Genomic DNA, 12,291 nt, shown 5'->3' on the forward strand with positions numbered 1-12,291 from the left:
GATTACAGGCTTGAGCCACCGCGCCCGGCCTATATTTGTATTTTTTATGCAGGCATTTATGTGATACCAAAGTCTGGATTTCATCTTTTTAAAACCTATTTAAGAGACATTTTTAAAAGACCATACAGGGTTATTTTGTTGTTGTTGTTGTTTGTTCGTTTGTTTTCTGAGACAGAGTTTCACTCTTGTTGCCCAAGCTGGAGTGCAGTGGTGCACTGGGTTCACCACAACCTTCGCCTTCAGGGTTCAAGTGATTCTCCTGCCTCAGCCTCCTGAGTAGCTGGGATTACAGGCGTGCATCACCATGCCTGGCTAATTTTATATTTTTAGTAGAGACGGAGTTTCTCCATGTTGGTCAGGCTGGTCTCGAACACCTGACCTCAGGTGATCTGCCTGCCTCGGCCTCCCAAAGTGCTAGGATTATAGGTTATATTATATACAGGCCGCCCCCAGCCTGTAGGGCCTTTTTAAAATATCTCTTAAATAGGGTCACACTGGATCTTTGAGTGCAAAAAGACAATTGATTTAGCTAATTATACTACAATTTGGGGACAATGTCAACAACATTGTGGCTGTTTAAACATTTAAATACTGCAATATCATGAACTCCCTGAAACACAGAAATTAATTGCTTAGAATCATTTACTTTATATATGCCTTTTTAAATATTTTTTTCTAGCTGGGCACAGTGGCTCATGCCTGTAATCCCAATACCCTGGGAGGCTGAGGTGGATCGCTTGAGCCCAGGAGTTTGAGATCAGCCTGGTCAATATAACAAGACCCTGTCCCCACAAAAAATTTAAAAATTATCCAGGTGTGGTGGCATGTACCTGTAGTCCCAGTTACTCTGGAAGCTGAGGCAAGAGGATCACTTGAGTCTAGAAGTTCAAGGTTACAGTGAACTGTGCTCTCGCCTAAAAAATAAAAATAATTTTAAAAAATTTTTTCTGATTATAAAAATAATAAATGTCTACTTAAAAAATGCTGAAAATTGTAAAGCTTATACAGTGGTTAATAACATAATAAAGTCATCAGAAGATTATTATTTGTAATTTAGGCTATTTAAGTCTTCTGTGTATAGGTGGTTTTAACAAATATGCTAATCATTAGTATTTGTTTTCTTTTTTGTACAAAAGCTGTATTATAAAACAAAGACTATACTCTTAAAGTGAATTTTAGGCTTGCCATCTTAGTCTGTTTGTGCTGCTGTAACAAAATACCTGAGACTAGGTAATTTATAAAGAACAGAAATTTATTTCTCACAATTCTGGAGGCTGGGAAGTTGAAGATCAAGGCACCAGCAGGTTGTATAGTGAGGGCTACTCCCTGTTCCAAAATAGCGCCTTATTGCTGCATCCTTCTGAAGGGAGGATTGCTGTGTCCCCACATGGTGGAAGGGATGAAAGGCAAGAGAGGGCAAATCTCTGAAACCTCTTTTATCAGGGCATTAATCCCTTCATGAAGGCAAAGCTACTATGACTTAATCACTTCCCAAAAGGCCCTGCTTCATAACAATGGGGGTTAACTCTCCACGTTAATTTTGGAAGGGATACGACATTCAAACCATAGCACTTGCTATGTGAAGTTTATGTTATGTTTTAGAGATACCTTTTGATGGAATACATTTTATGAGATAACCATAAAAGTCAATAGACCCATTCATTCAGACTTTCAGGAAGTATCTATTCTAAAAATCTTGATAAAAATCTTCTGTTGCACAAAGAATTTTGTACCTTTGAAAACTTTAGTATATATATCCATTCGTTCACAAAGATATATTGTCACCTGTCTAGGCATTTGGAACTGAGACATAAGGTGTGTTGTTTACACCCTGGATACTTACAGTGTGTAGGGAAAACAGAAAAGTAAATACACTGTCGTAGTCCTATCCCTACAGAACTGTATCTGAGGCAAGAACAGAAGCTCTGGGAGGACAGAAGAGAGAAGCCTAGCCTAGACCAGGGGTACCAGGGAGAGCTCTGAACAACCAATGACTATGTTGCCTCCTGTGGGGCCAGATGTTCACTGGACAGAGAGTGACACAAAGAAGCAAAGGGGAGGCTGGACGCAGTGGCTCATAATCCCACAGGCACAGTGGCCAATAACCCCAGTACTTTGGGAGGCCAAGCCAGGCAGATCACTTGAGTCTGGAAGTTCAAGACCAGCCTGGGCAACATAGTGAAACCCCATCTCTACAAACAGTACAAAAATTAGACGTGTGTGGTGACACATACCTGTAGTCCCAGCTTCTTGGGAGGCTGAGGTGGGAGGATGGATTGAATCAGGGAGGTTAAGGCTGTAGTGAGTTGTGATCACACCACTGCGCTCCAGTCCGGGTGACTGAGTTGCTGTGTCAGAAAAAGAAAGGCAGCAAAGGGGGCAGTGCATGCAGATTCTCAGAGCTGAGAGAGAGGAGGGCATATTCAAGGAAATAATTAGAAAGTATGGCCAGGGAGTGGTATAGATGGGACAGGGTATGAAGAGTAGTGATACATGAGGGCTATAGTGATAAGTAAATGCTACCTATGTGCCAGAGATGTAGGTGCTTTTCCATATTTCTTAAATATTATTCCATGGATTGTAAGATCATAATGTGATTCATGAAGCCTGTCCAGAGGAAAACCTAATTGCATGTGCCTTGGAAACTTTTCCTAGGAAAATAATCTCTGTCCCACTCTTGACTGCTAGCATTTCTGAGGCCTGTTGCTCAGGTAGTGCTTTGAACAGGCTGAAGACATTGGAGTTAGCACAAGTTGCCAAATAAAGTTTGGCCAATAGGGAAGAAAAGTAGTCTATATAGGTGTTGATTTCAGATATTGGAGAATTAGTAATAATGAGAAAAATACATTTTATAAAACTTTATGGTGTAAAGTGAATTGCTTACCACTTATAGCTATAGTACAACACAACAGTGATTAGGCATACTATGAAAGACTTTGCTTTAACTTATGAAAGTTTCTTATTATACGACTAAAATCTATCAATGTATATTTAGCTTTTATACCTTGTGCTCATTTAATAGTCTTCCCACTTCTTATTTTTAATTGGAGGGATAGTTCTCAGCAGAGTCTGCTATTCTGTGAACCTTTGGTGCTTTTCTGTGGTGTATATAGCACAGTGCTGCACTGAGTACTGGCTTTCAACAACATAAAGGAGCTTACATCAAAATGTAAATCTAGGTATACTTCCTTCATCAAGAAAGTGTTATTACCAAAGAATTACGGGGGAAGCAGTTTAATAAAATAGTGTGCTTAGTGATTTTGTTGATTTACATTCTGGTGTAGGCTCCTTATCTCTTCCTGGCAACAAATAGTTTGCCCGCCTTCCAGCAGTGAGACTGTACTTGGAGTAGCGTATGCCCACGTGTGAGGTGTTATCCATCTTCTACCACAGTAATATCTGGCATTACAATCCATCATCGGTTTCCTATTGCAAGACAGTACTCTTCCTTCATTCTTTTCTTTGCTTGTTATGCATGTGGTGAATCTTGCTCATGGGTTTTCCTGAACATCCTTGATTTCATATAGTTTTTTTAATTTTAATTAGGATTTGCTGAATGTTAAAATAATGGTTTGATTTTTGTAAGACTTTTCATACAATTTGGGAGAATATCCTCAGATTATGTATTACAATTCACATTTTAGAAAATATAATTACTGTATATCAGTTCATTGTAAAATTGAATATTAGGCGGGGCACAGTGGCTCACACCTGTAATCCCAGCACTTTGAGAGGCTGAGACAGGCGGATCGCTTGAGGTCAGGAGTTTGAGACCAGCCTGGGCAACATGGTGAAACCCCATCTCTACTAAAATAACAAAAATTAGCCAATCATGGTGGCTCATGCCTATAGTCCCAGATAGGAAGCTGAAGTGAGAGAATCACTTAAGCTCAGGAGGTCAGGGCTGTGGTGAGCTGCTATACTCCAGCCTGGGTGACAGAGCAAGACCTTGTTTCAAAAAAAAAGAAAAATTGAATATTATCTGTTTTACTCATTAGTGACTCAATTCTGCTTAATTTTAAACTTAAGGTAATAAAACAGTTTGTTTCCTGACATAACAGTCTTGTAACAGTAAGGGCTGTGGGTAAAAGATCCATCTTTCAGTAAGAATGTGTTGTTCTATATGAGTGTAAATAATACGGCTTCAAAGTATCTTACAGAGAATATAATTATTTTCTCTTTTAGAATTACAGAGGATCATGTGATTCAGCATGGGCTGGTAGTGGATGGGACCAGCCTATCTCTTGCACTCAGGGAGCATGAAAAATTATTTATGGAAGTTTGCAGAAATTGTTCAGCTGTATTATGCTGTCGTATGGCTCCACTGCAGAAAGCAAAAGTATGTATATGTGTTATAAAAAGTCCCTTAAAGCTATTTAGATATAAACATATTATTTAAGGTTAATGCCTTACATAGTTCCATTTTATGGTGTGCAATATATAAATTTTGCCAAGAGTCAATCACATATTGTAAATTTTAACCATGCACATCAGACTTCTGGAATTCTCAGAGTGAGTTTCAGCTATTCATAGTGACCGAGAAAACCTGTGATGAGTAGCAGTTTGTGATCTTGCAGAAATTAAACTGTGATAACTAATGTTTCCCAAGTTAGCTACTTAGCAAGTGAAGGAGCCTAGGAGACATCAATTACTTGCACCTTTAGATGGTTCTGTTGATCTCCATTTATTCTTGCATTCTCGTGAAGTGATAATTCTTTGTTATAGTGATGTATAGTGATACAACATTCTCATGAAGTGATAATTCTCTGTTACTTTTGGCCATAAAGTGATAGAGCTTTAGTGTAAAAAGTTGAAAAGCCAATTAACTTGTAATATAAAGCTTATGTATAGGAAATATTTAAATTTTAGCTACCTATGTGATTCAAGTGAAAGCCTATATAAACATTTTTTATAATTCTAAATTTGGAATTTGAGGTCTTAGACTATTTTTCACAAATATCCTTTGCAATGCACATCTGAATACTGATTATTTCCCATATAGGTCTAATAAATTAGACATCCAATTTTTTGGGCTTCATGGAATTTTGTTACAGTGCTGATATTATGACAATTCATGTACCCCAGTCTGTGGAGACTAAAACTGGAGACCGAACAGAGCAAATACCCAGGTTCTTTATAAAAGTACATTTAAGAATTCCAAAGAAACGTTTCTTTTGAGTTCATTGAATTTAATCTTGATTGATTTTTTAAATTCTTAAAATTTTATTACAAGAGGAAACAATTACCTTCTTTCATATCAAATGAAAAAATAATTTCTTAAAAAAATTTGCCTAACAGTTCAATTAAGTGCAGTCTTTTTTTACACTATTATTAAGCCTTCTAAATATTTAAGCTATATTTAAAAGATTCTTGTTTCTCATCATAAAGTCCAAAGATAATTCTGTTTTTGTTATAACATTTCTGAAAGACATTTCTAAAAGCTTAATGGAGACACCCTCAAAAAAATGAACCTCAATGCATATTATTGTCTAATATAAAATTAAATATTTATTTCATTAGTGTTCTTACTAGAGTCATTTCAGATAAATGATTATATAAATGCAAGAAAATTGAAATTGTGTCATAAATAACTAATTCATTATGTCTTTCAGGTAATAAGACTAATAAAAATATCACCTGAGAAACCTATAACATTGGCTGTTGGTGATGGTGCTAATGACGTAAGCATGATACAAGAAGCCCATGTTGGCATAGGTGATTGATTTTTCCTGAAAAGTTTTTCCTGAACTTTTAAAGTTGGTAGTATTACTTGGTGGTTTTGAATTTTCTTTTTGTAGATTAAAGTGCGGTATCAAATTTGTGAATGAAAACTAAATGCAACATGGTAATAATATAGCACAGTGTGCCCCATCAGAAACTTACTATAATTAAGCCCACTGGTTAGTATATTTTCATTCCAAATTTTAGTTTCAGATTTTAAAGGAAATAAATACCACATTAGTGAATTTTATCTTTGCCAATTCTTTTTCATAATAAAAGTAGCTTTATTTTTACATGCCATTTTGTACCTTTTAAAGTACTTCACATGTTATTTTATCCTTTTTAAATTCTAAATTTGTGATTTACATAGTTGCACTTACAGTTCTTGTTTTAGAATCTTACTGTTAACTCCGTTTATTTATGAATCTAAAGATCCTACAGTCCTTTTTAAAGATAATTATAAAGACAGGAAATTGCACCAAACTGCAATAAAAATATAAAATTTCAAGTAGTTTCTCATTTTAATAATCTTTATCCTTATTCTTTTCTATTTTTGCCTAAAACTTTCATTAGATTCAGACTGCTAGTATCATTTCATTATATTTAATTTATTAATCCTTTCCTTTTTAGCCATATAATCTTATTGTAGAAATACAGAGCAAAATGAAAAGTATGGGCATGGTATTTTTTATGGAAGGATAAGATTTGAGAGTTAAGCTAATTCCTGTTCTGGAATAGTCTCTATAATGTGCTGAATGGGTATGGGTAGTTATCAGGTCTGATATTTTCTGTGTGCCTCTCAAATCAACTCCTTCCTCTTTCAGATAATTAACTCTTCATTTTGAAAACTTAATTTTCCGTCTAGTTTGTATACCATTATTTTCCATAAATCTTCATAGCAATTTGATGATAACTTCCTATACCATACATTTAAAGCCATAAAAAAACTACAGTATTTATAACAGTTTGATTCTGTAATGATAACAGGCAGACCAGTGACTAGAATACATTCAAGCATCTGGAAGTTTAGAATATAACAAAGGAGATATTTCATATAAGTAGGAAAACAAATTATTTAGTAAAAAAAAAATGGATAAAACGGATTAGTGATTGGAAAAAAAGAAAAGTTGAGTCTCTTTCTATTACTTATAACAAAACAAATTCAAGATGGATTAGGATTTAAATAACTTACAAAGACCCTAAAAAGTAATAGAAGAAAATTTAATGAATAATTCTGTTATTTGAGGTGTGGAAGAATCTTTTGAGGACAGCACCAAAGCAAGGAACTATAGTTAACTATAGGGAAAAGATCATGCAGAGATAAAAGCTCCCAAAACAAATTTTAAAAACAAAGGACAAACTAGTAAAGAATATTTGTAAAATAGGTGACAAAGTTTTAATAATCCTGGTCTACAAAGTATTAACAAATTAATGAGAATAAGAAAAACATTCCAGTAGAAATAATGCGGAAGGATGTGAGCAATCAATTGTCACAAAAGGAGAAATCTAAAAAGAATACTAAATGTATGAAAAAAAATGTTTAGTTTCTCTAACATTCCAAGGAATGGAAGTTAAAATTTCCTATCAGATTGGCATCCATTATAAACCTTGATAAACTTGGAGTTGGTAAAGGTATAGATTAACAAATGGTCTTATACAATGTTAGTGGGAGCATAAATTGATATGCCCTGCATTATTATTCAAAATAAAATTTTGAATGTATGCCTATTGACATTGCAATTATGCATGCAGGAATTTCTTGTAGGAAAAAAAAATTGAGCATGTTGATAAAGATATACATTACAAGTACACATTTTAAGCAGTGTCCGTAGTCTGTGAAGCAACAAAAGCAAGTTGTAAAACAATCCTTTTTTTTTTTGGTATAGAGCTTTGCTCTTATTTCCTAGGCTGGAGTGCAATAGCCCGATCTCGGCTCACGGCAACCTCCATCTCCTGGATTCAAGCGATTCTCCAGCCTCAGCCTCCTAAGTAGCTGGGATTACAGGTGCCCGCCACCATGCCCAACTAATTTTTGTATTTTTAGTAGGGATGGGGTTTCACCATTTTGGCCAGGCTTGTCTTGAACTCCTGACCTCAGGTGATCCACCTGCCTTGGCCTCCCAAAGTGCTGGGATCCTACAGACTTGAGCCACCGCCCCCAGCCTGAGCCACTGTGCCCAGCCTGAGCCACATTTTTATAGATGTTTTTGTATGTATGAAACACATACATACACAGACATGAAATAAGCAGAAAGAAAATTTCTAAAAGAATGCAGACTAAAAACAGGGGTTTTCTCTAGAGATTATGAATACAGTTTTTTTTTCGTTGCTTATACATTTTGGAACACTTTCATCCTTTTGTGACAAAAGTTTTAGTTTTGAAAAATAATTTTTAAAAGTTGCTTCTAGATTGAAAAATACAAACTTGGCAATGACTCTTCTCTTTTGAAACCTTAAGGAATATTGTAACCATTAAAAATATTCATATTTGTCAGATAAAATGATGCACTGATTTCAAATGATATTGTACATTTTTAAAAATTTATTTTAAGTTCGCATTTTCCTTTTAAAAAGCACACTGACTTATTCATGAAAGTGTTAAGCATGCTTATTTTGCTAATCTCACATGACTCAATTTGAATATTTTTTATATTCATTGAAAATAGTGAAGTATTTAAGTATTTTACAGCATTCTGTCCATCAGAAGTCTGTTACCCAGTACTTGTGCTAATTAGTGTAATATTGATGTTCCTGCTAAATCCTTAACTTTCACTATTACTTTTTATATTGTATTTTATCTTTTTATATTCTAATTCTTTGGAAATTGGTGTTATGTGTCTGATAAATATCGTAGCTTTATATTAATTACATATTCAAGTAGAACAACCTTTTGGACATCTGTTGTATATTAGGATTTAAAGTTCCTAAGTGCATGTTCAACTAATAAGATATTTGCAGATTTATCATGAAAATTACACTTACCAGTGAACGCATCTTTGTCTCTTTTATTATAGGAATCATGGGTAAAGAAGGAAGACAGGCTGCAAGAAACAGTGACTATGCAATAGCCAGATTTAAATTCCTCTCCAAATTGCTTTTTGTTCATGGTCATTTTTATTATATTAGAATAGCTACCCTTGTACAGTATTTTTTTTATAAGGTGAGTTTCATGTATTTAGAACCAATTATTGATACAGTAATATGAAGTTTCAATTTAAGGAATGTTATGACTATATACATTTTTCTTTAAAATGGTTTCAATAAGTACAAATAACAGTATTTTGTCATGAATCTATTCTATACTGACAGAAAGCATATCAGTGGTTGCCTGTGGCCCACGGGTTCCATGCAAATTGGAACACAGTACATTTGATATCTTTAAAGTTATTTTGTCCTGAACCAGCAATAAGTTTTAACACCAATATAATGGTCTCAAGTAGAGGTTTTTAGCCGGTTTTGTGCCATGAATGACCCTTTAGTAGTCTAGTGAAATGTGTGAGCTCCTCAATATAGAGCTTTTATGTGCATAAAGTAAAATACATAGGGTTACAAAGAAACAAATTATGTTGAAATACTGTCCTATCTTTGGGTCCTTTTGTATAAGGTGGGAGTCTGTAGAACCCACATTAAGAGCCCCTGTTACCGATATATTTAATAACACCAGAGTGTACTATGTTGCATATATTTATATAATTGATAGCTACAATCCAGTGATAGAACACATGTAGATTGCATATTGCTATAAGATGATGGCAGTTTTTTTCTAACTTATTTTTCTAGCTTTTACTTGTAATGTGAGTATATTGAGATGGGAAGAAGTTTTGATAGTTTGATTTATTGTGTGTTTTAAACATTTTTGTGTTGTAAAGATATCATAGCCCTAAAGTTTAAGTAAATCTTACTTATTGTACTATTATGAAAAGTATTGAGTAATAGTTTGAAGGTTGTAAATTCAAAATTATAATATTGCTTGGCAATGAGAGGAGTCAAGGGTTTTTTCATTCTGATATCTGCACTGTTGCTTAGAATGTTTTTAGACATTTTTTGATAAAATGGGAATCCTGCATTCGTGTTATATATAGACAAGTCCTTATCCTTTACTTACCATACCAGCTGAGATTGTTTTTGGATACTTTAAAGCCATTGTTTTTATTTTTTATTTTGTCTTGTAGACCTAAATATTTTAATTATTTTCCATTTAATCTTGTTTTTCAGAATGTGTGCTTTATCACACCCCAGTTTTTGTATCAGTTCTACTGTTTGTTTTCTCAACAAGTAAGTAAATAGAAACTTGTGTTTTGTGTTTTGTCCTTTTAGAGTAAGGTATTTATGTTCAGACTTTGATAGATGTTTGAAGAGACTTTTTTCATTTTTCTTAGTCCTGCAGGGAACCAGACAAAACTGTTTAGTATATTTAACCAGCATAATATTCATAATATTCATTTATTCTGGTTTTCAGTTTGAGGTAAGTGTTAATACCAAAATATAATTCTGGATGCTTTTAAAAATAGATAATAACCCTTAACAGCTTATGAGAGAATTTTGATAACTTATTTGTGATATTCCTGTAAAATCCAAATCAAGCCAGGCCAGATAACTTGGAGGTTCACCTCATTTTTGTTTTTGGTTCGAAATGTCTTAGATTTGGAAGGAGCAATAGTGATTTAGTCCAGGGATGACATATAGGTTTTATCTCAGAAGCTCCCTTTAAATAATTGATGGGGCACCTAGAGTATATTGAAAAGGTTTCTAAAGCTGCAGGCTCAGAGGGAAAATGTAATTTGTTAGCAGTAGTTGTAATGGGCACAGGGTAGGTCTTTGTTTGCATGCATGTCCCATATTTACCAGTCCTGATCTACTTCGTTTTAATTTCTAGAAAAGAAAAATGAAATCCACAGTAATTAAGTAACTTGCCTTGCTAACTTAATGACTAAACCATGACTTTGACCTACTGCTTCTGACTAATGTGGCAGGCACCCTTTTCACATACCATACTATACATCTCAAATTGATCAAGACATTAGTTCTAATTCATTGAAAAAAACAAGAGCTTTATTATCTTAGGTTTTTCATGAGTTTTTCCTATTCTTAATTGCTGTTTTATCCTGTTTACAACCTGTAACTCTAAATTCCAAATATTTGCTTGGGCGTTGATTACCAGTAAAAGTTTGTTTACCTGAATGAACCAAAGAATGTGGTAAGACAATATGACAAGGAAAACTGACCTATTTTGATTAGGTTTTCTGGAGAGTTTATAGTGTAATTTGGGAGGCAGTATTAATAACAATAAAAACAATATGTAAAGCATAGGCAAAGTGCTAAGTGATTAGTACCAACAGTGGTACCTGTGACTGTTTAGAGGAGCAGGATATTAAGGACTTAAGCCATCGTGCAGAGTTTCATGGAAGAAGATAGTCTTGCTCAGTGCCTTAAAGGAAGGGTAGGATGTAGAAAGGGAGACAAAGCCATGAAAGGTAAACTATATGTGTTGCATGTGGAACAAGTAGTAAGATGTCTGGAATACATAGAGAAGAATTATATAAAATTACTTCACAGTGATCAAATTGTGGAGAATCTTGAAATGTTGATGTAACTCACTGTAATTCCAGAAGCACCTGACATAGCAAAATATTCCAGTTCTCACAAAGAGTATCAACCTGGGAACATTATATGTTTATATCAATATTAAAAACAAATTAGAATTATTTAATTGGAGTTACTAAAATGGATTTTAGTGTAAATTTTTAAAACTGTTTAATTTTGTTTTTAATATGCATAGTTGTGATATATGCATAATAGTAATGCATAAATCAGAATCTCAACATTCCTACCAATTTCTCTTTCTAGACGTTGTATGATGGCGTGTACCTGACTTTATACAATATTTGTTTTACTTCCCTACCTATTCTGATATATAGTCTTTTGGAACAGCATGTAGACCCTCATGTGTTACAAAATAAGCCCACTCTCTATCGGTAAGTATTTTCTGGTATTATAAATGGCCTTCTCAGTTTTTTTAAGTAAAAAATAAGCAGATTTATTTATGTCTTGGTGATTAATGCTTTCCTAAGGAAAGTTCTTCAGTTGTTATATGATTTACAGTTGTTGAATATCAGAGAAAAAAGTTCTTTCAAAGACAAAATTTGAATTAATTTTTCCAGTGTTTTTTAAGAATGAGCACTTTCATCCTGGGAATGCACTGGGCAGTTGTGTAATTTGCACTTACTGTCGCAACCAGTAATATTCTATTTCATGTGCACAAAATAAGTTATTCATAATTGATAATCTCTAGAATTCCTAAAAGTTAGTGTTTTTTCTACTGTTAGCAAAATTTATGTAATAATTAGTGCAAAATCCAGAGGTGAGGACATTAATTCCCACCCCAGATTCTCTGCTTTATTCCTGCTTCCCCAGAACCAAGTAATCACAGAGATGTGACTGGGACCTGTTCCTCAGTACCAGCTATGGTATTCGCCATAAGCTATTACAGAGGTAGCTATTGAAGTACCACTTATAGAGGCATCTCATTATCTTGATTTGGATTAATTGACTTTGATTCCTCAGGTTATC

At 34.2% G+C, this 12,291-nt stretch overlaps 1 protein-coding gene across 1 annotated transcript in view; it reads left to right on the plus strand.

The window, feature by feature from the left end:
- ATP11B (ATPase, class VI, type 11B) overlaps positions 1-12,291 on the plus strand; it is a 114,882-nt gene that overhangs the window by 65,159 nt on the left and 37,432 nt on the right. The window contains exons 19-23 of the mRNA XM_011945782.1: positions 4,186-4,339; positions 5,613-5,715; positions 8,736-8,881; positions 9,937-9,996; positions 11,569-11,696. Of these exons, the coding sequence (XP_011801172.1) occupies positions 4,186-4,339; positions 5,613-5,715; positions 8,736-8,881; positions 9,937-9,996; positions 11,569-11,696 (591 nt within the window). The remainder of the gene's footprint in view (positions 1-4,185; positions 4,340-5,612; positions 5,716-8,735; positions 8,882-9,936; positions 9,997-11,568; positions 11,697-12,291) is intronic.

Source organism: Colobus angolensis, unplaced genomic scaffold (genome assembly GCF_000951035.1).
Source record: "Colobus angolensis palliatus isolate OR3802 unplaced genomic scaffold, Cang.pa_1.0 Scaffold245, whole genome shotgun sequence".
Classification (NCBI taxonomy): domain Eukaryota; kingdom Metazoa; phylum Chordata; class Mammalia; order Primates; family Cercopithecidae; genus Colobus; species Colobus angolensis.